This window comes from Acanthopagrus latus, chromosome 7 (assembly GCF_904848185.1).
Source record: "Acanthopagrus latus isolate v.2019 chromosome 7, fAcaLat1.1, whole genome shotgun sequence".
Lineage (NCBI taxonomy): Eukaryota > Metazoa > Chordata > Actinopteri > Spariformes > Sparidae > Acanthopagrus > Acanthopagrus latus.
Window position 1 is genome coordinate 13,219,116 of NC_051045.1, and position 25,526 is coordinate 13,244,641.

At 41.0% G+C, this 25,526-nt stretch overlaps 1 protein-coding gene across 1 annotated transcript in view; it reads left to right on the forward strand.

The window, feature by feature from the left end:
* Positions 1-1,427: 1,427 nt before the first annotated feature.
* The window catches only part of cacna2d3a (calcium channel, voltage-dependent, alpha 2/delta subunit 3a), a 138,428-nt gene continuing 114,329 nt past the window's right edge, over positions 1,428-25,526 (forward strand). Inside the window, exons 1-11 of the mRNA XM_037104963.1 lie at positions 1,428-1,621; positions 1,889-2,057; positions 3,214-5,990; positions 7,272-7,364; positions 7,798-7,902; positions 8,572-8,812; positions 13,686-15,319; positions 15,799-16,041; positions 16,134-16,344; positions 19,089-19,657; positions 20,002-20,083. Coding sequence (XP_036960858.1) covers positions 19,533-19,657; positions 20,002-20,083 — 207 coding nt within the window. The 5' untranslated portion in view covers positions 1,428-1,621; positions 1,889-2,057; positions 3,214-5,990; ... (5 more) ...; positions 16,134-16,344; positions 19,089-19,532. The remainder of the gene's footprint in view (positions 1,622-1,888; positions 2,058-3,213; positions 5,991-7,271; positions 7,365-7,797; positions 7,903-8,571; positions 8,813-13,685; positions 15,320-15,798; positions 16,042-16,133; positions 16,345-19,088; positions 19,658-20,001; positions 20,084-25,526) is intronic.

A 25,526-nucleotide genomic window follows, 5' to 3' on the forward strand; every position in this document is an offset into this window, starting at 1 on the left:
GTGTCACTCTGTGGAGGTCTTTTTTTTTTATATACAGCGTAACCATGAACTACTATTAGGTACAGGATGACTATGCTAATCCTCATAACCAAAAGGATATACAAAGCTGTAGATACATTAAGATCTCTATACGATCATAGCTGTTTACTATCTTCAAAATATTGCACAACTAATAAACATAGGTACAAGTAAGACATTGTGCTATGAGGATTGGTGAAAGTATCAATGCATATGATTTTTTCTACAAAGTATTAACATAATACATTGTCTGTCTATTTGTTTTAAGCTGGGCCAGACAATGTGAGGTCCAGTCTCATCTAACTGTAAATTACAGTACAAATTCCTACCATAGAAGGACGATACTATGGAATGCCGTCCACCCACCAGGGACTTATAGATGCCATTATTATGCCAGAAGCCACACTAGCAGCAGTAACAGCATCAGTAAGTCATTACTACTGATAAAAACACTCAGCATGACAGTAAATAGATATCTTAACATTCGATATGGCAGTTCTGTCAATCTGTAGCAGTGTGAAATGTGTTCTTTGGTCATAAATGTATCCTACAAACTATGAAATGAGCGGAGGCGGTTTGTCCAAGGACCGACCGATGTAGATTGAACAATAAATGATATTCAGAGGAAAAGGTGTGCTGTGTCTACATGTGTCAGAAGCTTGTGTTGTACTGCATACAGGAGCACACTGATCACATATCTTCCACAGAGTTTTCCTTTTCGGTTTTAATTGCGTCACGTATTTCGCAAAATTTTGAATCATGTTAATTGTTACTTGACCCACAGCTATCCTGACCGGTGTCCAGGTCTTCTGGCAGCTCCGTATCCCCTCCTGAGTGCCATCTGCTCTCTCCTCTCACCTCTCTCGCCTAAAATGTCAGTAACCCAACTAGGACAGTTTACCCACCGGCACCCGTCCAATCAAACCAAGGCAGTCCTAGCCATATGATAGACTGCAATCTCAAACCACAGCTGCCATGTCTGTCTCTCTTGTGAGCTGCTCATAAAATGCTGCATCCAAGAACCGTTTCCACCATTTCAACTGCACAAATGAGATGCAGAGGGGATTTTCCTTATTACTCATTTTACAGTGTCACACAGCATGTGCCCATTGTCAGAGTGCCAGAGATGACAATTGATTATTTTGAATCTGTAGGTATGCAAAGGCTTACATGACATCACATGACAACACGTTGCTGTGGCACTTTTATTCCTAAAATAGCATTTTCAACGTTTTTAAACATCACAAACAGCAGTTGGACTGTATTCAATTCAATAAAATAAATTTTGTCCATGTCATTCACACCCCAGTGAAACTCAGTCACATTCAAAGCTGGATTTTGAATGCTCATACGTGTGTGCTACAGTGACACCTAGTGGCTACAGGCGGTCCTGTAACCAGTCACAGGAAGGAAGTAGAAACGTGTTTTAACGACGTGATTAGCCTACTTTTGAACGGAATCACAATTAAAAAGTCGGGATTAATTGACAGTTACTAATTGGCTCTATATTGTTCTGACACCTCTGGGGTGGATGGTTGCTTTCCTCAGGTGATGGACCGGAAGTGAGCAGCAAATGAAGAAGGGGGGACCTACACACCATGAGGTAACTCAAATGTCTGCCCAGGATTCGTTTTATTTAGGCGACGCTAACGTCATATGCTGTGTGTGTAAACTCTAAATTTGTAGTTTTTGTTTTTAGATCAGGGGTTATGCAAGGGCGTCGCTTTGTGTCTCATTTTAAGTGTCCCACAGCATCCCCAGAATGTAAACAGACTGTTTTGTTGTTGTTGTTGTTGTTGTTGTTTTTACCGGCAGACATTTTGAGCACAGGTGGAATTCATAACAATAATGATGGCTGCATTCCATTTAGGTGAGCTCGGCCCACATGTCTATTATTGTGCATGCTCACTCATTGGCATGACACTTAGAGAATGGAATGGTGCCATCATAAGCCTGATTGGTCACACCTGCGCTTTTCCTTCATGGACAAGTTGAAATGTTTGCCTTACAGCTGTCAGTCTTCTCTTGACTTGAAATAGGTAAGTAGATGGATGGATGGTTAGTTGGATGGATAGAGATAACTGTATATAAGCTCCAATAGAGTGCTGCAACAGAGTCCTAAAAATTTTGATTTGTTCCGCTATATTAAAATCATAGTGTCCAAAAAAGGCGATTGCTAAGGTCAGAGGTTTTTGGGGTTAAAAAATGCATAATGCCAAAAACTGAGACTCGTACTTCTTTACAGACAGACAGCTACAGATTGATCAATGTGTAGTGGGAACCTTATTGGCGGTGATGTCAAAGTGATGCAGCCACAGTGTAGTCTGTTTATAGCCTAACGTTAGCTTTTTACTTTAGCTGATTGCATTTTGTACTTCAAAAGTGAATGAAGTGTTGGTGAAGATTATCTCGCTGAATAAAGCATGTGAATATCATACATTTTAGTTTGCAACAGGGTTGCTCGTGCACTGGTGTTAGTACTGCAGAGATGGTCAACTGGTTGCCAAAATGTAATTTTTTTTTTTTTTTTTTTTATAATTCATCCACCAGAGGTCATGAAAGCTATACATTGAGCAAGGTGCATTACAGTGAACACCATAAGTCTATAATACAACATATTACCATTATTTTTCACATGTTCAATAGAGTTTTATTATGTGTTGGACTTTTGAATTTTGCAGCAGATTCTAACAAGTTTCACTAAGCTTTTCCATGAAAAAGTTTTTTGTCTACAAATATTTTCAACTGCACTACAAAGGAGGATGTGGTGCCTGTTATGTTTATTGACCACAGGAAGTCCATTGGCATATTTTTTATTCATATTTATGCTTGTGTAAGTCTGGAACCTGTATTCTTTTCAAGACTGTGTTTGAAAATCCCTTTTTACCACAACTTTGAGGGTTATTCTCAATTTTAATAGATCCTCCAAAACACCAACTGACGCCCTTTGCGAGGACTTTGCAGACCTCTTCAGAAGTGAAATCAGATCGAGTCTTTTACCTCAACAGATTTTAAATGTCGACACACCTAGATCATTGATCTATAAAAAGAAAAACTTGAAGCCAGTAACATCCTGTGTGTTAAGTCAACAACAGCTCGTACTTCGACCTCTGAGAGTAAAAAGAGTAACATCATAACGTCCAAAACGCTCCACTAACATCACCCCACTAATCAAACTGTTGCTTCCTCCAGCAGAGATGACCCATGGTGCTGAAGTCAAGATTTTGTCTTTTTATCTGAACAGACCAGTTCCTGCTCATACTTGGTCTGCGAGCAGCTGTGGTGTTTCTTATATTAGTTGGGATCGCCGTCTATTTTGCTTGCAAGAAGAAGAAATACAAGAAAGCTGAAGGCTCTGCTGTCCCTGAAGAGACGGACTTCGAGAACTCTGTTCTGATGGTTGATATGAGAAGTTCTGCATCTCAACTTTAACTTTCTGAACAAACACCTCACCTGCTATGATTGAACACTAGTCTTCATGGATGTAAAAATAGATTAGAGTCAAAATTATAAACTCTTCTTATTACTCTCAAATTTACTTCTTACCAGCTCACAATCACCTTCCTATAATAAGTCTAGGTTATGTGCTGTGATGTTTTATGATCACATGTGGAGCTGTCTGACCTTTATGTTTCATATATGTTTGATAGTTTCTTTGAAGAGAAATGTTGATGTTTTGTAGATAAAATGTTTTGATTTTTTTAGTCTGTCTTCTAAAAATATTGATTTGGTATCATAAAGAGAAACCTGTCATTTTATGAGCTCATTCACACATGTGATTTAAGTGCTTGAGTCTGAAAATATTTAATTATGTGAATATTGATCTATTGTTTTTTTTTTCTCATCTGATCATAATTACAAATATATGTTAATTCTGTCACTGAGTAATAATATAAATAATGTCAACATTACTTTAATCAAGCTTTAATTTAGTTGCTTTATTGTTCTGTATTCAAAACCTGTCAGTCAGTCATGTGACATCAGTCAGTTCATGAAAGCTCCCTGTGTGTTGACATTCTGATCATGAACTGTTCCTTTAATGACAGCTGACACCAGATTCATCATCAGTATCAGGTGTGAGGTTTCCCTCTACTGGTTCACAGAGGTTACTGTTGTTGCTTTTGTTGACTGAACAAGTGCAGCTTCTACACACTGTACATGGTGGCTGGCATGCGCCTTTAAATATTGTGAGCAGCCAGTAAACACAGAGAGGAAGAACAAACACACTTGTTGTGTTCATAACGCCAAACTGCTGCACCTGTGTAGAGCTATGCAATGTAGACAGGAGCCAGACATGTTGTCACTGGTCTGGATTTTTTTTTACAAGAAGAACATAACACGAGGAAAAAGAAAAGTCTTAACACAGCTGTGGAATATCAAATAAACCATTAAATGCAGGAAAAGTACTAGTCAATAAAAGATAATCAAGGAGCTTTACTGCTCAAGTTGCTTTCCTAAAACAATCTGCTCACTAGATATTGAGTGTAAATGATGCTTGTTTGTGTATAATACTGAACAGAAAGTATCAATAGAGCTGTTAATGTTTTAAGAATAATAATAATAAAACGTTCTACCTATCTAGACATTTAGTATTTGTTGCTGCAAGTGTAATGTCAGAATGATTTCTACATTTACAGGCATCAAGCTTCATTGAACAATGGTCAGTGGAGGACGGCAGACTCTAATGAGAGGACAGAGAGAGGAAGATGACGTGAGGAATTATACACATGAGCTTCAAACCCAGAACATTACAGAGAAATAGCTCCAGACCACTGTGGGCCAACAGCATGGTGTGGTTAAATGTTTTCTTTTTTACACTATTTACAATCCTGACTGGGTGAAATTTTCACTGTGGTCAAGCCAGCCGTGGTTTGCCTTTGCTCGGTCAGATAAGCTGTAACTTTTTTTCCAGCGCACAAATGCACTGATGTTTATGATAATCGTAAAGAAACCATTCTGAAGAGCTGCTGGGAGTGAATTTGGGGCAGACTGCAGTCTCACGATCAGACCCATGAAACATACCATACTTTTACAGTAATTATTCCCTGTAATAAACTGAAGCCTTCAGTTTATTACTGGGAAGAATTACCATGAGATCCATTAAGTATGCCTTTGTGATACCTTCAGTCTGAAGATATCATGAAGGTATCCTTCCAAATTAAGTAAAGGACAATGTGAGAAAAAAACACCACAAAAAAACCCCCCACATTGTTTCCATGAGTAGTCCAAGATTCATATACTGCTGAACTTAGTACTTTCTAGACTACTTGCATGCACAATAATGCACTTCTTATTATACATACACGTAGTCTAGGGAGTAAAATTACTGTAAAAGTATCAAATGTTTCATGGGTCTGAAACATATACATATACATACTTATATACATAACATGTGCAAGTGCCCTGCCCCTTTCAGTGACATCACCCCCATGAAGTCATCATTCACATTTAATTTCTGTTAATGTCATGGTAAAAGCACAGAACAAAAATCGATAACACTTGAGCTAAGGTGTCCAAATTACCTGAATTCACCTTATCACAATATTAAAGTAATGTAACTTGATTACATGACTTGATGACATATCAATAAAAAAACAGCTCTTTTTTTTTCATTGACAACTATATTTGTTAATATCTGTATTATTTATTTTTTATGACAAGAGAGATTACAGGAAACAGGATGCAGTATAAAATCTCAGACCAGGACTCAAACCCAGGGTGAAAGATGAGACTCTGTTCACTGGATGCCTGCTCTACCAACTGAGCTAAAGAGCATTTCTCTATCCTGCACAAAATAAGTCCCGCCCACAGATTTTCTGACGAATGCAGGTGGAGCGCGCCAAAATGGGCGGTCTCTCTCGTTTCCCTGCGTGAAGTTAGGGCATTTCCCTCCAAAACTGCAGGTGCCTGTATAAATGCCTGAGGAACTTTCACTCTGGTCCCAATAGCTCCTCTTTGAGGACACAAATACGGTAAGTAAACTGTTCTGTACGAATCTGCTTTATGTGTACAGTTACCTGCTCAGTGTGTATTCATGTTTGTTTATGAGGTGTACAGATCAGTAATTATGTAGGGATCTCAGGTAATAAGCTCAGGTGATGTTCCTTCATATATCAGAAAGCTCCACATACCGTCATGCTTTGTCTAAGCCCTGTAAGTTATACACATGTGCGGGTTAAAAGCCAGCCAGCCTCCCTCTCATGTTGGTGAGATTTGTTTTTACCTCAAATGTTTCTAATGGAAGCTGAAGACATCCCATTTAACTGTTAAGTGTTAACATAAATTCGGCTCTAACATAATCCTCCCATTACATTCAGTTAACCCTGCTATGGACACCGAACTCCATTGTGATTTTGGCCGTTTTTTTCTCTGCCATGTTTATAACATGAGTAGTGCACAGTTAATTAAATTTAGGTCACTTTCTCAAAACAAGTCAGTAGTTTTGGTAAAATCGGCATGAAATCTGGTTAGCTAACGTTTGCTGGTCAGTTTAGGTGAGTGGTTATGTTATGTTAGCTAGCTAGCTAGCTGACTTTAAAGTTGTTGGAGATGCACTGCTCAGCTGTCTTTGTTAACGGGTAAGGACACATGAACCGGGTACTGACTGACAATCTTATAAAGACGTCTGAGTCATTTAATCGTCATGTTTTTACAGACAGGTTTGCATGTTAGCTAACGTATATGTCTGTTGGAGAGTGTTAGCATGACGCCATTATCCTGCTGTGTACAGCCAAATATTTGCATATATATATATATATATATATATATATATATATATATATATATATATATATATATATATATATATATATATATATATATATATATATATATATATATATAAATTCAAAAAATGAGCAAGCGTGGATTCTAAGTTAGCTTGCGAACATCAGTCAACATGATAGAATATATATATCATGTTTTATTTATCATATTTTATTTTTTTTCATTTATGCTGTTCTTTGACTGTATCTAGTACTGCTACTGCTACCACTTAAGCGATTTCTGTACCTACTTGATGTTTTAATAGCCTATACTAATTATAGGCCATTAAACAAACTTTTAAACACACTTCTAAACATACTTGTCAACACTTCAGCAAGCAAACATAGTTTCTCGTGGAACTAGAAACTAGAAACTAGTTTTTATATTGTTAATCATAACAGAGGCCAGGCCAGTAATACAATGATACCCAGCGCTGTTAAAGTTACTTTATCAACTCAGCTGAGTTGTTGTGTGTTTACTGTCTTCAGGCATAATGAACAGAGCACAACAAATCCTTCTCCCCTTTGGGAAGAAGATGGTAAGGCAAGAAGAGGACAAGAGCGGGAGAAAAGGAAAGAAAGGTGAATGAGAAGACCAGTTGCTGCCCCAGGATAGGATTATCAATGTTCCATACACGCTGATGTTAAACAAACAATACTGTCCTCTGATCTACTTCAATCACAATCATATTTATTCAGTTTTAATGTAACTTAACAAGATATCTAGTAGTATCTAATAGTGAAATTGTATGACTTACATTTTGCTTGTTTTCATGTACTGTTTGGGTTTGAGTTTGCATTATTTGGTATTTGAGTTATTTAAATGTGTCTTAAAGTTGATTTTAAGGAGGTGTATATTATTTTGCTTAATTCTTTCTAGGCAGGAGAGACAAGTGGAATCTTGTCTTGCATTATGCCCTGTTACATTTAGGCTAGATAATCTTTGATTATGTTAGGACATTTATGTTATGTGGAATCAGTGTACTGTCAATAATCAACAATCATACAATTTCAGTGAGTCTACGTACCTGGTGACTGGCTGCCTGCCCCATCTACTGGCTCTGACTGCCTTCATATCTCCACATCTGTACTGTACTCTGCTGTCCCTGCCCTCTAGAAGGTTGGTCAACACACACACACGCACACACACACACACACACACACACACACACAGTGTCAGTTACAAATACACATTTACTTATGGGCCAGCCCGCTGAAACTTTGTTTATGTTCGGACCTCTGCAATTATTATTTCTAAAATCCTGGTTACGGCCCTGCTCACAAATATTGCTTACAAAGTGTAGCTTCACACTACATGCTCTAGATGTCAGTGTTTGCTTGTGTCACAGTTCCTGTTGCTACCTCTGGTTGTAACTCCTGATAAATGAATCATAAAAGCAATACAGAAAGTTTAGCATTGACTGTGAACAGTTGTGAAAGGCCAAGAGAGACAGGATTCAAATCTCTGTTATTTGATGCAGAGAGTAACATGGCCAGTGCCAGTAACTTGTGATGACAACTTCATATCAGATTAATCCACTGCAGCTTGTGACATGACAGTGCCAAAGCTTTTATAAAATTGAACAAATAATGCACGCAAACATTTCAAGGAGGATGAGAGAAGATTCATCAACAGCTCCGAATGACGGGGGAAACGATTCTGTGTGCTGACAGTGAAGCTGGCGGCTTTTATTTTAAACAAACTTCCCCTCAGTGATCCACGGTTCCTCCCTGAGACATGGACAGAAGAGTCATGTTTAGTGTTTGTTGTTAATCTCTCCCTGTGCAGAACTCCAGAGCGAGGATCCTCAGAGTGTTCCAAGCTGGGGATTCAGACTTTGTGGCCGCAGCCTGTGCAGAGGCAGATAGGCCTGCCTGTTTTATATGTAAAGCTGCCAGCCAGAAAGCACGGGCCCGCAGGGTACTCCGCACAACTCCTTTGTTGCAGCCAAACTGTGACGGGGTCCCACTGTCTAAGCTGCTTTGCATTCTGGGAGCACAAGAGATGGGAAGGACACTAAGGATGGTAGGTGGGTAAAGTTGGACCTTTTAAGGAATCCATGTTCTCATGCTTTTTTTTTTACGCAGCTGCCCAGGCCTGGGATGGCCGCGTCCTGTTTAAAAACTGCACTGGCAGGAGACAGCAACGCGCTCTCCCTCTTCTATCATTCTCTGACCTTTTTCTTCCACTTCTCTTTGTGCTTTCCTTGCTTGGTGTGTCCACAGCCCACAAATACGCGGAGATAATATAACTCAGCCCTTTTCATGGCTGGGATTACTCTGCACTGTCAATCACTGATTCGACCCAATGGGGCGCTTTGATGTGCGTTTGGACCGGATGAGTCGACTATTAATTGAACATCACAGTCAAGCCAATCAGAGCCTCCAAGGTTCCTCATCCTCTATCAGCACCGCCGCAGTGAGTGGCCTCATTTTAGCCTCTTGGGCATGTTATCATTGCAAATGAGTTTGTTATCAACAAGACAGCCTAGGCTCAACAAATAAACAGTCCAATGATGGTTTCAGAGGAGCTTCCCTACGCGCTGCTCGGCAGTAACTTGTGTATTTTAGGAATATGTGTGTTTTTGTTTTGCTTTTCGGGTACAGATCGCGTGCTGCAGAGATAAATATTTACTGTTATAAAAGATTGGAAATTGATTTTTGTGCCAAGTGCTCTGGCTGTGTTTCAGAATCCGACTAAAATAATGCAAAACTAATAGAACGACTGAGAATATACAGTGCTCGTCACTTGATTTGCAGCTGCGTAGCACAGTGTTGCCAAACCAACACAGAGAAGGCAGACTGCAAGAAAGAGGCATGCTATCTGGTTCTGCTCAGTCTCACTGTAATTTCCTGTAACATGGGGCATGGCTCTGGTTCTCTAGGCAAACAGTTCGCCTTTGAAGAATGATTTGGAAATATACATTTTAATAAGGTGCACTGAGGCACGGCCAAACCAGACACAAGAAAAAGATAAAAAGGAGATTGCATATCTGAAATAAGCTGATGATGGGAGAGAGGGGAAAATAAAGGAGAGCCAGAAAATAATGGGAGTAAGGAAAGGACTTGTAACAGCAAGGTGTTTTTTTCTTTAATTGAAGTGGCTGGGGAATGTAAAATGGAATAGCATGCTTTGGGCAAATCAGTTGTGAGCATGTTGTGAATGTAGAGCACTTTATAATCTGCTTCGCAAAATAAATGCAAATATCGCAGACGTCTTTGTCAGCTCGCCTGTTATTTCTCCACGTAATGAAGCCACCACTCCCATCAATTCTTTTCTTCCAGGCAATCAGACAGCTGCTTGAGTCATTTCACGCTGTTTTTTTTTTTCTTTTCCAAGATGGAAAAGAAAATTGACAAGTTTGCTCTTTAATACAAAAGTCAGACTTATCCAAACAGTTTGTGCCTTGGAGGTTTTTCTTTTCCTCTTCTACTCTGTTATGGCTGTGGACATCCCTCATCCCACCGCTCAGTCTGTCTCCTGTTTCTCTCTCTTCTCTTGTTTCTACCTCTCTACTCTCTCTTTCCGACCCCTCTATTTTTAGGTAGAGTGCTTTTAATTATGCATGTTGTCATAGTGCTTTTAGCATTACTGTCGTTTAAGAAGATGTGTGTAAGTGTGCGTGTGTCTGCATGCTTGTGTGTGTGTGTGTGTGTGTGTGTATGTGTGACCATATCCTTACTCTCTGTTTGTTTACCCAGCTTGCTTTGCATCTTAACACAACCCCGGTGCGACGACTCTGTGTTAACCGTAAGCAATGAGAAGCACTGGCCCTTGGGAGACCAGCAGTGCAGACGCGACGGTTTAGAATAGGACACCCATGTCAGATGTTTGCTACACGACGGTCGCGTCATTGTCACGATATCTATTGGAAATTGAAAAAGAAAAGCCCTCAGCCAAAATTCTATTAAACTTTGTGTTCTTGGGAAATAAATTACCCTCAAAGTACGAGTGTAGGGAGGTGGAGAAGGAGACAGTAACCAGAATGTAAAAAGAAATGTACAAAAAGAACTGTTACGCCCAATGACTGGTGAAACGGCCACGAGATGAAATCATAAACAAAACATGAGCGCGACGTAACATCTGGATTATTATTCGTGTGTAGTATTAACACAATATCAATATTTGATTTTTTAATATGATGGTTATTCTGAATATCCAGATATTGCTTAACCCTTAGTTTAGTCAATGTACATCAGATTCCTTAAATTGTCGCTGACACCCGACTGCAGAAGAGCACTGAGATGAAAAAACATGCAAAAATATGTGCAAACGAATTCAACGTCGTTATCAGTGTGCATAATGACACAGCAGAGATTTAAGACTAGCCTGGTTTCCTCACAGACCGGGAGCATGTGGAGCCATGCAGATTCGACACCAGGCTGACAGTCATTGATTTCCAACATGCTCTAAACACCAGATTGAGACTGACAAATCTTCCTCTTTCTCTGCCTCTGTCATCCTGTGCTACACTTTCTTATTTTTCAATCCACTGGCACCTTCTTGTTCCTCTCATCAATCCTCTTTCCTTTTTTAAAAGCGGAGGACCTCTTCCCATCACTTCTAGTCTCTCTCTCTCTCTCTCTGTCATCCCCTTCACCTGCGTTCTCCGACTCCCTTCTTTTTTTCCCTTTTCCTCATCCAACACTATCCGCCCTCTTTGTCTTTGGCTTCTTTCATCTCCTCTCCAACCATCTCTGTCCCTCCTCGCCCAGGCGCTTCATTGTTTTGATATATGACCTAATTACTCGGCTAATTGAGGTTCTTGTAGCTGCCACACAGTTTGGTGTGGTGCTGGAACTCTGGTCGCCTTTACAGTATGCATGAAGGTCGTGGTCAGTATGTGAATGGAAACTTAGCTTTGGATCACACCAAAGGCACATAGATCATCGACTCTTAACAAGATGTGCCAGCATTTCTTCATTTCATGATGTTCTTTGTCAACCATTTTACACTGGGTCCAAAATACCACAATTCCCCCGGCCATAAATGGGACTGGCAGTCCTCCATCGGCTCATTTTTTTTTCATAAAGGGTTCAATGTTCTGATTCTTATCTGCAAACAAAGGAATTGACTGGTGTATAATTGCTTTTAAGCACAATTATGGTCACTAATATGCATTCCATTCGGTAGATTTTCTTCAATGACAAATTAATCTTTGGCGTCCTTTAAAAGAGCCAGAGGCACTCATTTCACTCTTGTCTCCTCCTGTTGCTTTTCACAGGATATCTTGGCATCTTCATTTCCCACTCTATTCTTTTATTTCGCTGAAGAAGCCGTTTCTTTTCTCTCAACCCTCGACTGTTTGTCAGATGACACCAGATGTAGGGCTGTGCCTGTCTGCGTCTCCTGATCTGTCTGCTGCACGGGACCTTGTCTTGCTTTAAACCACCTTAGTACTTGCTTAAGTAGCTTTGATGATCTTGGAAGCATTTGATCAGTACATGCAATCATGAAGAGTATACATATGTACGGATAAAATACAGTTTGGAACAGTTATACTTTTAATTATCAGTTTTAATATAATTTTTATGGTATATTGTCTTGGAATAGGGAGGATGATGCCTCTGTCATTGCGTCATTCATTGATTTTAGTGAAAGTAGATAATATTTTCTCACGTAACCCTAACCCAGTGGCAAATGCTGGCGGAGGCAGAGTCAAGCAATTAAGCTTACTGGCCAGCTAGTTAGATTGTTGCTAGTTGATTCAGCCACAAGTCAAACTGTCCGTCCACCAGAAAACACTGTTATCAGTATTCCATATTAAATATGATCTTGGTCGCAGCTGCTGTAGATCACCTTGATGCGCCAGTGGTATAAAAGTGAGTTGCACTGAAACTGTGGGAACACCAAGTGGCAAAAAAAAAATACCAGTTCTTGCATAATGCTGCATTAAAAGTGAGACATTAATATGCTGTTTTCAGAACATATACATGCAGTATGAAGAGATATAAATTAAATGGTTTGTGTATTTTTTCATCCTTGAATAGAGTAATTAATTAGATGTAGAGAGCCTTAAAAAAAGTATCTAGCTTAACCTTAAGATATGATTCAGACTTTTTTTTTAGTGAGCAACTGAACAACACCCTTTCAGCAAAGTTCACCAAAGTGTAAACATAAAACATTAAAAGAAAAAAAAAAAAAGATGATTAATTAAAATACCTAAATTATTCAAAAACTGAATAGACAGCTTCAAGTTTATGATCCACTCCTGGAGGCTTTGGGGCCCTAAGCAGCTGCTGACTGTATTGTGCTTGTGCCTTAGGCCAGCAATGCAGATATTCTCAGGTGAAAGTTTGAGGGAAAAAATGGGAACATCAGCCATGATTGATTGTCTCTTGCGCCATTTATCCGAGAAGGAATTTCTGAACTTTTATCGCTCAGGAAACACTTTTCCATTGTACAAACTAAAAAGTATATGGCGTGTGCCTTCTTTAACATCGGTGAGGTTATCACACAAGTGTAGATTTGACATGTTATAGATAATGAGTAGTTTCCTTAATGTTTCTGAATTGCACCCCGTGGAGAAAACCTGCCTCACTTTTTTTCTAAATGCGTTAAAATGACATCTAGGCATCCACAGCAATTTTTCTAAAGAGGAGATGCCAGTCTCGATAAAATTAGGCTACCTTTCACCGGCACCGGAGGAATCTCAGAGTCTATCTCCGAGCATTCTGAATCATCTATTCAACTTAGTGTGCTGTATTCTGACAGCCATGATTTCTCCCAAAAGCCTTCATTCACTCTCCATCTGCTTTAACATTCCTTTTCAAAGAACTTACTTGTACAAGCACAGACAGCCTTTGCCAACATTAGACATCAGATGTTTAATTCAAGGACACACTTTCCAGTAATGGAGGAAAGCCCAGAAATCATCCTTTCTTCCCGTTCTGATTTCACAGGTGACACAGCAGGCATTAGCTCACCTCTCTTGCTCTCGTCCTGGCTACCACCGCCCCCTGCTGTTCGCCGTGGTGAAGCTTGGTTCAGTTTGTCCTTGTTCTTCTTCATCCCATGAATCTTGCATGCAGTGGATATTTTGATCCATGACAGTGCATATTCCACCGGCGGCTGCGTTCCATCTCGTCAAATACGGTCGTCTGTTTCTTTGCCAGTGCTGATGGAGGAAAGACATCTCATTATTAATTGAATTAAGGGGAGTATTTCTGGAGCAAGGTGAGTTGTGGGCCTGTTAACAAAGAATTATTTATGGAGTGCTTTGAAATTCCCAGGCACTAATGGGACTAAGCTCCATCACTGTCTATACAGATAAGAACATCGATGCTGTCTCCCGCCTTTTAATGTAAATACAAATCAGCCTGGAAAGAGATGCTCTTGCTCGTCGAATACCTCAAAGCATAGAATATAACAACCACATCCCCATAATATAACATAAAAATATTGACTAGATGTCTAATGGAGACTGTTGTAGAGCTTGAGGAAGGGAAACTTACTTGATTATGATGACCATAGCGCTGTCAGAGGTGCAATTCCCTATCCCCGGCTCACCTCTATGTAGACATGTGACCATTGGAAGTCCAGTAAAAAAAAGCTGGACCATGAGGAGCATGATACAAAAGAAAAATCATACAGGAAGCTCATTGAAGCATCAACATATTCAATTCAATCATGTCAGTGCACCTGTGCCTTTGCCACTGATCCTTTACTCTGTAGTGGTGTGCAGAATTGACCTTGCTGCTAATGAGCTGCTAGAGATACAGGATAGCTGCGAGCTCTGAGGTCAGACTAGGGACAAACAACATAAAAGGGCAACATGGCACAGTGATGAAGCTCTTATAGCTACGTGTAGTCCGTAAGAAATTCTTACTGAGACTTCAAAGTCATTTTCATCTTCAGTAAAGTCAACAACATCTTGTTGGTTTAGGATCCAGAACAACAACGTCACAACACGTAGTTCTTCATGCAGTAGTTTTTCCATATACAAGATGTTTTATGATAAATGCACTTAAGATGAATAATAAACATAGTTTTGTTTTTCTTGTTCCTATAGCTGAACATTTGACCTTCACTGTGTAGGACAGTGTGTGTGCAGAGTTCGACGCTATGAGGCTGCTCTATGTGTTCTGTTTTGTCTTAATTTAAGAGGTGGGTCAATGAGCATGATTTGTGACATCACAAGTCAAATAAGGTCCAGTTTTTAGCCAAACAGCTGTCCTGTAACATGAAGCCTCCAGTGTCAATTTTTTTGATGGCGACTTGGTTATATGTTTGGGCAAAACAGTGATTTTTGTTACCACTGTCTAATTCAAGTTTCACACCTTGACTTAGAATTACTACATTCAGCCCTGCAACACAAGTGACGTAAAGCTAGCTTCATCATTCATATATGTTAAGTTACTTACGTAACGTATCTTAAAGACAAATCATTCTTGACCTTGAAGGGAACCCAGCTCATCCCTCACTCGGACTCTACTTGCTCTCTGTACTGCCGCAGTAGAGGGATGCATGAAGGAGAGATGCTAGAGGGCTAACTACAGCGTCACTGAGGCAGGCTGCTGCATCTGACACATTGGAAGTGAGAACTTGCTGAAAGTGCACACACAGAGACGATCTTGTGTCCAGCAGTTAAACTTTTGGAAATTAAAAAATAATGGCATATTCAGAGATCCTGGAACTTTTATGGTAATTTTAACAAGATAATTGAACTTTTTGTGAGAATCAGTCACAACTTATTATTCAAAATAGAGGGTTTTTTTTTATGTGCGTCTTAAAACTTGTCTGGAGGGGATCATTAATTCAGCATGGTTGCAGCTAGTTGAGATGAGATGAGGCATTCAGGGACTCATTTATCTAGTTTTTAAAATGAACCAACTATAATGCACTAAAAGAAAAAAGGATTTATCTTGTATTTGATGCTGCAGGTTTTACATTAGAGGGTCACAGGGGTGATTTAAAGCCAACACTATTGGATAACAGAGGAATGGCACCATCACAGATGAATTTTCAGTGTGTTCTTTTTTTTTTTTATTTTTTTTGTCTTTGCTGAAATGTCAGGTACAGCAGAGCCCAGTTACCACCAGCTTCGGTACACTCTGCTCTCCAAAGTCAGGTGTGATTACAGCGTTCAGTGCTGAGGAAATGGAGGTTCAAGGAGAAACAAGAGGGGTTGTGGGCGTGTGAAGATGGAAACGAGCGCTGGGTCATTAGTCTTTGATGTTTCTTTTTTTTTCCTTTTTATTCCCTCCTCTGATGTGACCCGTGACTAATTCTTCTCCACACTCTTTGCATGAATTGTGGGTGTGTGCAGCACTTTTATTATCTATGAATATATTAATACATCTATCTATCCATCGCCGCATTATTTTGTTCATGATCTCTAATAATTTCAGGTCCCGTTCACCACGTTATCAGCCTCATCCTCCGATGCGGCTGCGTGCTACGCCTCGGGTTTCAAGGTTGACTGTACTGTGTAGGAGAATCTCCCTGCTAATCCAGACTTTAGCCTCCTACCTCTACGCCCCATCCATCCAGAAAGTCTCCCGGGACGTGTCTCCAGCTCACATGCACAAATCTATCATTAGAAATTAAGCAGGAAAAATGGTGGGTCCCTAGATAGTTACAGAACTGAACTGATATATATATATATATATATATATATATATATATATATATATATATATATATATATATATATATATATATATATATATATATATATATAATGTATATGTATATTTTATGTTAATGGATAAAATCATTGGAAACGATTTCATCCTCACTCAAAACTAGCTGTGGGATATGGCTACAAGCTATTATGAGAATGGATCGGGGGACTAATGGCATCTCATGGGACACGAGTGGCTTTACATAGTGTCGTCTCAAGGGAGGGGGTGAGACAGAAAGAAACAAGCCTTGGGAGTAGATAAGCCACATGAGGAATTTATGGCCAGTAACGTTATTATCGTTGGACTTTTGTGTACCTTGAAACCGCTCCAGCATGTACAAGCATTTGCTCGACTTAAGTTCCCCAAATCATCTGTCTGTGTAACGGCTCCAGAAAAAATGGAGTGAAATGAGTAAATGTGAGGGCAGTCCAGACGCCTGGTGAAGGAGATCTGGAGGGTACGGCAATAAAAAGGACCAGAATGGGAGGAAAATAACAAATAAGAAGTGGGGACAGAAATAACTTATCTTTATCCTATCCTATTTATCCTCTCTAAGTCCTCATGGCGAAGACTTTCTCGACTTTCTCTAACTGCACAGATATCTTTCTCCATTTCATGCTTTATGATGGTTCTTACTTGGCCATTCTCTCCACTTACTGCTTTTATTCAGGCCGCGTAGAACTGTCAAGCGAAGTGGCCCTGCTTTTCGCTTGGTAATATTCCTATACACAAAAACACTCTCAGGGGGGACTTTGGCCTTGTGGATAAAAACTCACATTCAGTAAAGAAAAAAAATCAGTCCGACTACGGCAATTGTTGCGGGTTTTCAGAAGTGAACATCTCATCTGTCATTCTGCAGATGCTGTTCTTGGCAATCGTGTCCCTCAGTGTACGTGAGTGGATATGAATGTGTGGTCGTTTTTATCCTTTTTGTTTCGAGTGTTTATTTGGTGATGTTCGAAAGAGATCTAGCTTTCACTGCACCTGGTACCTTGTTTGCTTTTGCACATCACAATAAAGGATTTGACTTCTTAGAATCCTTCAATCCAACAGAAATGTGTCCTAAACACCGTCTGTCATCTCTTGACCCCGAGGAGGATGATGATGCTTAAAGGATAAGTTCATCCAAAAATGAAAACTCAGTCATTATCTGCTCACCCTCAAGTTGATGGAAAGTTGGAGGATGTTTCGTAGTCTGCAAAACATTTCTGGATGTTCACAGGAAAAAACAGCAATGCAGCATCTTCCTAAACGACTGAAGTAGATGGGGACTTGATTTTGATTGTAAAAAAATAAATTTAGAATGCATAAAATGGCTCCATACAGCTCATCAGGCATTATCCAAGTCCCATTTTGACATGAAAGGACGCCATTTACACCCTTTTTTAAAGCATAAATCTTCACTGTAGCTGCTAAAAGCTAAAAACCCATCTGGAGTGGGTGGTGTAAAACTTACACTAAGGCTTTATTCAGACCAATTCAGATGGTGCGACCAATTCGCAGGTCTTCCCATTCATCTTAATGAGGATGGAAGTTTTTGCCGCTGTTCTGGCCGCAGTGTGTTTGTTGGCAAAAGTTGAAACAGACTCAACTTTTGGATTTCACATGGTGGTGGCCAATGGCATAGACTGGCTGAATGACTGAAACCACAGTGGATTGTAACATCAGTGGTCATGTGCATTCACCCAGCTTGGAATTGAGCACCAGTATGAAACACCTCATTGTAAATCTGTTGACCCCTGCGATCATTGTGGGATCGGCATGCTTAACCTACTCCGGCAGAGGCATGAGCAAAGATCATAAACAGAGTCAGGAACACGACCATTTCTTCGTGCGCTGCCATGTTTCCCTTCGGATCTCACTCGGTTTGGTCTCGACCCACATGCTGCATGTCAGAGGTGAGGGAGGCCTGTAAGCAACAGGGCGCCATATCTCTGCAGTGGCGGGAACGGGCTGTTCTGGTTGGTGTTGATCCCCTTGCCCGAGCATTGCCAGAATCCTTCCAGCTCTATGTGAAAGCGATCCGTCGCCTGGGGTCCGTCGCCTGGGGGGCTCTCTCATCCTCTTTCACCACCCGTACGCCAGTGGCACAACACTGCTGCAGAGCACACTCAACTTGTCATGCTTTTCATGCAGCCCTAACTGACTTATCATCTGGTCCTTACCCGCTTCCGCCCAAGAGCCCGGACACCCAGGTTTCCCCACCACACACACTCACGCACACACTTTTTCCTTCTCTCTCTCTCTCTCTCTCTCTCTCTCTCTCTCTCTCTCTCTCTCTCTCTCTGTCTTTTGTCAGCACTTTGCCAGAGATTCCTGCTTCACTGAACTGGGCATACAGTGCATGACTTGATCTGACATGAAAGCTAAAGGCTAGCTATTATAGCCTCGTAATAAAGTGGCTGAGGGAGAGAGAGAGAAAGAGAGAGAGAGAGAGAGGCAGAAGTATGGCGCAATTCAACAACAACAATAACAGCATCCTCTGTAGCCTTTCTTTAGATGCCGGGAGTATGGAGGAGAGAAAGTGAGAGAAAGGGGGAGAGGGAGGGAGGGAGTGAGAGAGGACGCTCGTCGCATCACTCAGGAGGAGTAGGCGTGCTCTCCAGTGCGCTGCATCGTTTGATGATCTCCCTGGTCTCTCCCCCCCCCACCCCTCTCCCACCTCCCCTCCTCCCCCAGTGAACCTCCACTCTCTGCTCTCTGCGGGTGAGGTCGGTCACACAAAGCGCCCGAGCGGACTTTCCCTGCCGGAGGAGTCGAGCTCGACTTTCCGCCGAGCAGCAGCAGAGCCGTGAGCACGGCGCCGGTCAGCGGGGCCACACCGCGGCACTTTGGATAACTCACACACCAGCTGAAGGATCCCGCCGCTTCGCCAGGGCGCATCGCGGCTCATCCGCGTCCCGCACCAAGAGCAGCTTGAACACATTGCCATGAATGCTTCAGTCGGTCAGCATAGGTGACTTTTGATTCCCTCTCTCTTCTCTCCCCCCCCCTTCTCCTTTTCTTTTCCATTCTCTTGGATTCACTGGGAGAGAGAGAGAGACTGGGGGGAGATCCACGGTGGCAGCATAAAGCTCCAAACTCGCAGTTGTGCGTGCAAAGGGAGGGTGCTTTTCGCCCAAGATGCAGGTGGATCGGAGCTGCGTGGTCTCCAGTGCGTGCTGTGCGTGCCTGCTTTTACTTTTCTCAACTCTGAGCACCAGGGTCACCGAGGTGGGAGGAACCCACCAAAGCATCCCCCCGTCCGTGTAAGTACATGCATCCTTTACGCAGAGGCGCCGCGCACCAATTGATCCTCCAAGTTTCAGACGTCGATTTAAAAAAAAAAAAGTATACTCTGCACAGAATTTTTGATGGCCTGTTTGAGGGGATCTCCATATGAATTGTTCCCACTGCTGTTTAATGGCGTGTTTTGTGTGTGTGTGATGCTCCCCCTCCCCAAATATCTTGCTTTTGTTGTATTAAATTAGTAGGGTTGCAAATGAATTTTCATTCAAAAGCAGTCAAACAGACAATCCCCTGTGTAACTGTAGCCTATGCTGTATGTATTTAGACATTAATATGTCTGTATCTTGCTCCTGTGTGTCTGCAGGGTGAAGCTGTGGGCTTCAGCCTTTGGTGGGGAAATGAAGTCCATCTCTGCAAAGTACTCCGGCTCCCAGCTGCTGCAGAAGGTGAGCGCTTTTATTGTCTGAACACAACTTCAGGTGTCAGACTTCAAGTGCCTCGTGGAACCTCAAAAGTATTTGAAGTATTATTCAAATGCCCACATGAATAAACTGGAGCGGGAGTTTCTTGTGGACAGGCACATTTTTGAGTATGAAAGAGGAGAGGGGAGATTTTCTTTCAAAAAAAAAAAAGAAACTGCATTGCTGATTTATTTAGTTTTTGCTCTTTTTTTTGGCAAGGCTGAAATCATGCGATCATGCTGTGTGTAAAGCAACTGTTTATCTAAAAGCTTAAAGCAACCTTTTTCAGACTGTTCAAATTGCCGTCAGAGAAGAAATGACTGCTGCTGAGTATTTTTTTTTTTTTTTGCGTCGAGAGAAATGTCACTCTTCATCTCTTAAACTGCGGGTCCTGTGCTTTTTTAGCCACTTGAGAATTGGTAATGCATGTCAACTATGTAGGCGCAGGTTTTAAAAGCTTATTCAGAATGTGCGCCTTTCAAATGAGTGTCCAATTCTCGAGCACTCTGGCAGATGCGTTCGCACGGGCGTACGTGAGGATAGACTCTCCTGAAAGCAGCAATTTTTCTTTTCTTTTTTTCCCGCTAAGCAACTGAATGTTCCTCACATTTTCCAACACCCCCTTACCTCTTTTCGTACCTCTCCGCGGTCCCTCTTTACACTTCGCTTTGTTGAATTAATGCGAGGTTCGAGTGTGATGGAATGCAAATTTTCTTAATGGAGGGTCAGTTGATGAAGCATGAGTCGAAAAAACTGGCTAATGGGTAGCCAGTGGATAAAAGGCCAAGCTGCACAGACACAATGTTGTGCTCGGGGGCAACAGTTCAGGGTACTGGTGGATGCAGGAGACCTGCTGCACAACCAGGACATGTGTCTGCGTCACTTCCATATGTACCCTATACATGAGTGCGCGCATACACACACACACGCACGCACGAAGGTATGCACATGACCACACACTGTACATCCACACGCAGAGCCCCATAGACACACACTAGGCCGATAGCATGGATTTCATCAGCCGTTGAGAAGGCGGCGGAGTGGTGTTATCTTTCTGACAGGATAAAAAACTGTTTCCCCCCCTCTCATCTTTCTCTGCCTCCAAAAAGGAGATAACCCTCCTACAGAGTGACGACCTCTTTATGAAATGCAAATGAAGGCTGCGGGGTTAATTGAGCAAAAGAAAAGACTGGAGACCTCTTTGTGGGGGGAAAAAAGTGCATCTTTTTGGCCCAAACTGGTATGTTTGCTGGAGTGGCTGGTATCAGCCAGATGTGTGTGGGATGTATCGGCACACACATGCATTCAAAGCGTCCTGTATGTTGTGCTCCATTGCGTGTCCGGTACAGTCTATTAGCTGCCATCCAGAACAAGCAGAGGAGGGACCACAGTTCCCCTGAAGGCACATATGCTTTTAAATAGGCATAAAAAAAATGAGGGATGTACACTGTTGTACATAGAGGGGAGGATGGTACCGAAGAGAAAGGACCAAGGCTTGTGTGTGTGTGTGTGTGTGTGTGTGTGTGTGTGTGTGTGTGTGTGTGTGTGTGTGTGTGTGTGTGTGTGTGTGTGTGTTTGTATCCCCTGGGCATGGGACAGATGGACTCAGTCTCTCTTCAGATATCTCTGTGACCCTAGCGTAACTAAATTCCCTCGGAAATAACCATACCTTTGCTTAAGTCACAAACACACATACACACACACAGCGCAAATACACTATGCGTGCATCCAACCAGACTCATGCTGCACAAAGATACACGCAAGGAATTCTTTGAATGTTCAGGCTTTTCGCTCATACAGCATAGTGTAATTTATTCACATCTGAAACCATCAGACCAAAACATTACAAATTGTTTAACATATTACAAATTACAATTGAAACACTTTGAAATGTATGTTCATATATATATATATTTACCATCTTTTTCACTGAAAAAAGAGTCAGCATATTGAGAAAAAGATGGAGTCAGCAAATGTGAGGCAACTTTTTTCTCCCGGTTTTATATTTAGTTTAAATTTTGGTCCACTTTTCAAGTCTTGAATCCATCGTGGCTCACGCTGTTACTTTGTGTTCCAAGTGGAAACGCTACAATTAGAAATGAGTTATTTCCTTTTGTGCTGACTCTGCATTAATCTGATGCCGGATTTAGCTTCCAATTTAATCCTCTCTAATGAGAGTTATTCTTTAAAAAAAAGTGCAAAAGTGTGATTAATCATAATTGATAACATAAAACCATGCAATAAATTACTATTCAAAATTGACTGACGGCCCTAATCCAAATACATTAGTATCTTAATTTAATATTTTCATAGATAATTCATTAAGATGCTGCAAATCATTTCACTCTAAAATGAAATAGGGTTGTGGGATCAATTCTGAGTAGACAATTAAATTGTTTTATGACCGTTTCCAGACGAGCCTACTAGGGTGCATTAATAATATAAATCCATAAAGTTTAATATGACTTTTGTTAAAATAAGTGGATTTGTTGCTGCTGTTTTCACAGACGTTTCTTTTGAATATTCAATTTAAAAAAAATAAAATCAGCTTGGCCTTTCATCTGCCTTCCACCCCCACCCTCCACTTTCCTCTCCTCCCCTGTCCTGATCTGTCCTCCCTTCCCACGCCACGGCCCCGCTTCCTGTATCCATCGGAAACAGCTCTTGTTTCAAGGTTAGTCAGGGCATATGTGCGTGTGTGTGTGCCTGATTGTGTGTCCCTGAAGAAAAAAAAAACAAAAAACATGATCAATAACTCCTCCTTGTTACACCAATCGGACGTTAGCAATATTCTCATCACTGTATGTACAAATACATGGAACACTGTACATTATATAGACAATACGTACTGTATACAAACATCCGTACTAAAGACGGGAGACTTCTGCTTGAGAGCCATTAAACATCTCCCACTGATTGTTGGAATTGGCTCTGTGTGTTTTACCCTCTTCACTGCTATTCTGTTGAAATCTTTAATTTCATGTATCATTGAGCAACCTGTCTATATGAGCCAGTCTGGCTGCGATGGCTCTGTGTGTGTTTGTGTGTGTGAGTCTGTTGATGGCTGGACTGGTTTTCACCTCACTGATGTTATGGCTTCCTGGAATCAAAGTAGCGGGACATTATTCCACGCTGAAGTAACTTCAAGTCTCTTGGTGATGGAAGACACCAGACAAATGATCGTTCTGTGGGATCGCCACCGCCGCTGTCTTGAAAAGTTATCCTTGCACGTCTACTTTCCTATTTTTAAAAGCATGAGCAGTAACCTGAGGGCGGGGGATAGTGTTTGCAGTGTGTGTGTGTGTGTGTGTGTGTGTTAACTTTGCATACCTACTTAAAGCTTGCTCAATCACACACACACACACACACACACACACACACACACACACACACACACACACACACACACACACACACACACACCCCGTCCTCACACTCAAAGGCGCATATACAGAGCAAAAGAGCCGAGGATGATAGGAAGGTGTAATGATGTGTGACAAGAGTATGCTGGAATCGATTTGCCTGGGTGGGGAAGAAGAGTGTGTGTCTGGGTGGTGTGTGTGTGTGTGTGTGTGTGTGCGTGCGTGTGTGCGTGTGTGTGTGTGTGTGTGTGTGTGTGTGTGTGTGTGTGTGTGTGTGCGTGTGCACATATGGTCACTGCTACAGAGTGGGGTAATACCGCTCTCCTTTACTACTGCGGGGACAGTCACATCTCTGCTGACAATATTCCTAAAAGAATTAGCCTACAGAAGACAGAGTTGAGTGGTTCCTCAAAAAAGAAGCGGCGGATGAGACATATACAGCATTAAAGTCATCCAGTGAAGAGGGAAAAGGCTCAGACGGAGTCGCGCCACACGCACAAGCTGGTTTATGGAGTACAGAGAGAAAGAGAGGGAGGAGACGGATGTCTTTACATTTGAATCCAGTGATGTCGGCAGCCGTCAGCCTTTGCCACTTACTTAATAATACGTTTGTTGTCACTAAATGATTCATGTTCAAATGAAGTGAGCATTAAGTAAAATACAGTAAAAGGTAAAATCTTCAAAAAAAAGTAATATATTTATTTATTTAAAGCCTGACTGATATGTCAGTTGGCCGATATTACTGGCCTATCCAAGATATATCAGTATCTCTTACAGTATATGCAGCCTGAATGGCACTGATATAATTTAAAAAACAAAAAAAATTTGAATAGAGATCATATTGCAGATAAAGGCGCTTGGCCTAATTTATAATGCTTAAATTCCCAGTAAGTTAACTTTTTCTGTGCACTGGTTTGAGATGACAAAGTTTATTGCTGAACTCTAATGATAACCATGCCTCAGTTACATATCTCGGTTACAAGTGTTTGAGGGATCATTGCAATTAATGTGTGTGTATCAGCCCAACACGTGAGTATCGGAATTTTTCACTCACCTAATATCGGCGTTGGCATCAGCCCCAAAAATCACCCCAAAGTGTCGGTCTTTTCTACAGCGCGATCATCGCGTAGTTGTCAGCAGCTTTAACACTGCAGTACATGCTGTTCACAGTGCTCTCCTCTCTTTTTTCCCACTGCCTTAATAAACTTTACGTATTACGTATCTTATGTTAGTTCTATACAATGTGATGAAAATGAAATGAAAACAACCTTTCTGCTTCAAACTCTATGAATCAAGCTTTATTTGTAAAGCATCTCTTGTACATGAATACTTTGCTTGTGTGTTTCGCATAATCTAATGCGCTTCAGTAAGATCAGCTAATTTTGAATCACACAAGTGTTAAGTATATTAAGAGTTAAGTGTTCAGTATACACACGACAGCGCTGTGCATTGATCTACTGCAGACTTGTGTCTGAATTAGAATTTCTACAGAACGGGATCTCGGGATGTTTGTCTGTTTGGGGAAAGAGATCTTTTTTTTTGTTTTGAATATGTATTTTGGTCACACTAACCAGATTTAAGAGCATGACTAATTACCTAATTCTGAAGTGGAAATGATTATGCATTTCAGTTTTTCACGTTCATTTAAAATTAATTACATATTTGGATGAGAACAGTGAATGGTGGAAGAATGACTCTTGCAATATGAGTTTTGTTCCCCCACTCGGTCCTCATATTAAACAGCACTTAAAGTTTTAATTTGGTTTGGCCTTCCTTATTTTATCTACAAAATGTGCTGCATTTGTCAAAGGAATGGACGTAGTTTCAGTGCCCTTTTATTTTTTTCACCTGATTGCCCTCCACTTGTTTGTGAAAATAGTTTTATTTATATTAGTGATAGACTATTTCCTTGAGCTAATTTGCAAAACTCAGTACAGGAATGATTTCTGTGTTATTCCTGTTGTTTGCATCTACAAGTTAAGGACACTCAGTGCTGGATATCCGCAATATTGTTATGGGGAATGTGAATTTTTTTAGAGGTTTACATTCTTCAGATACTCACAAAT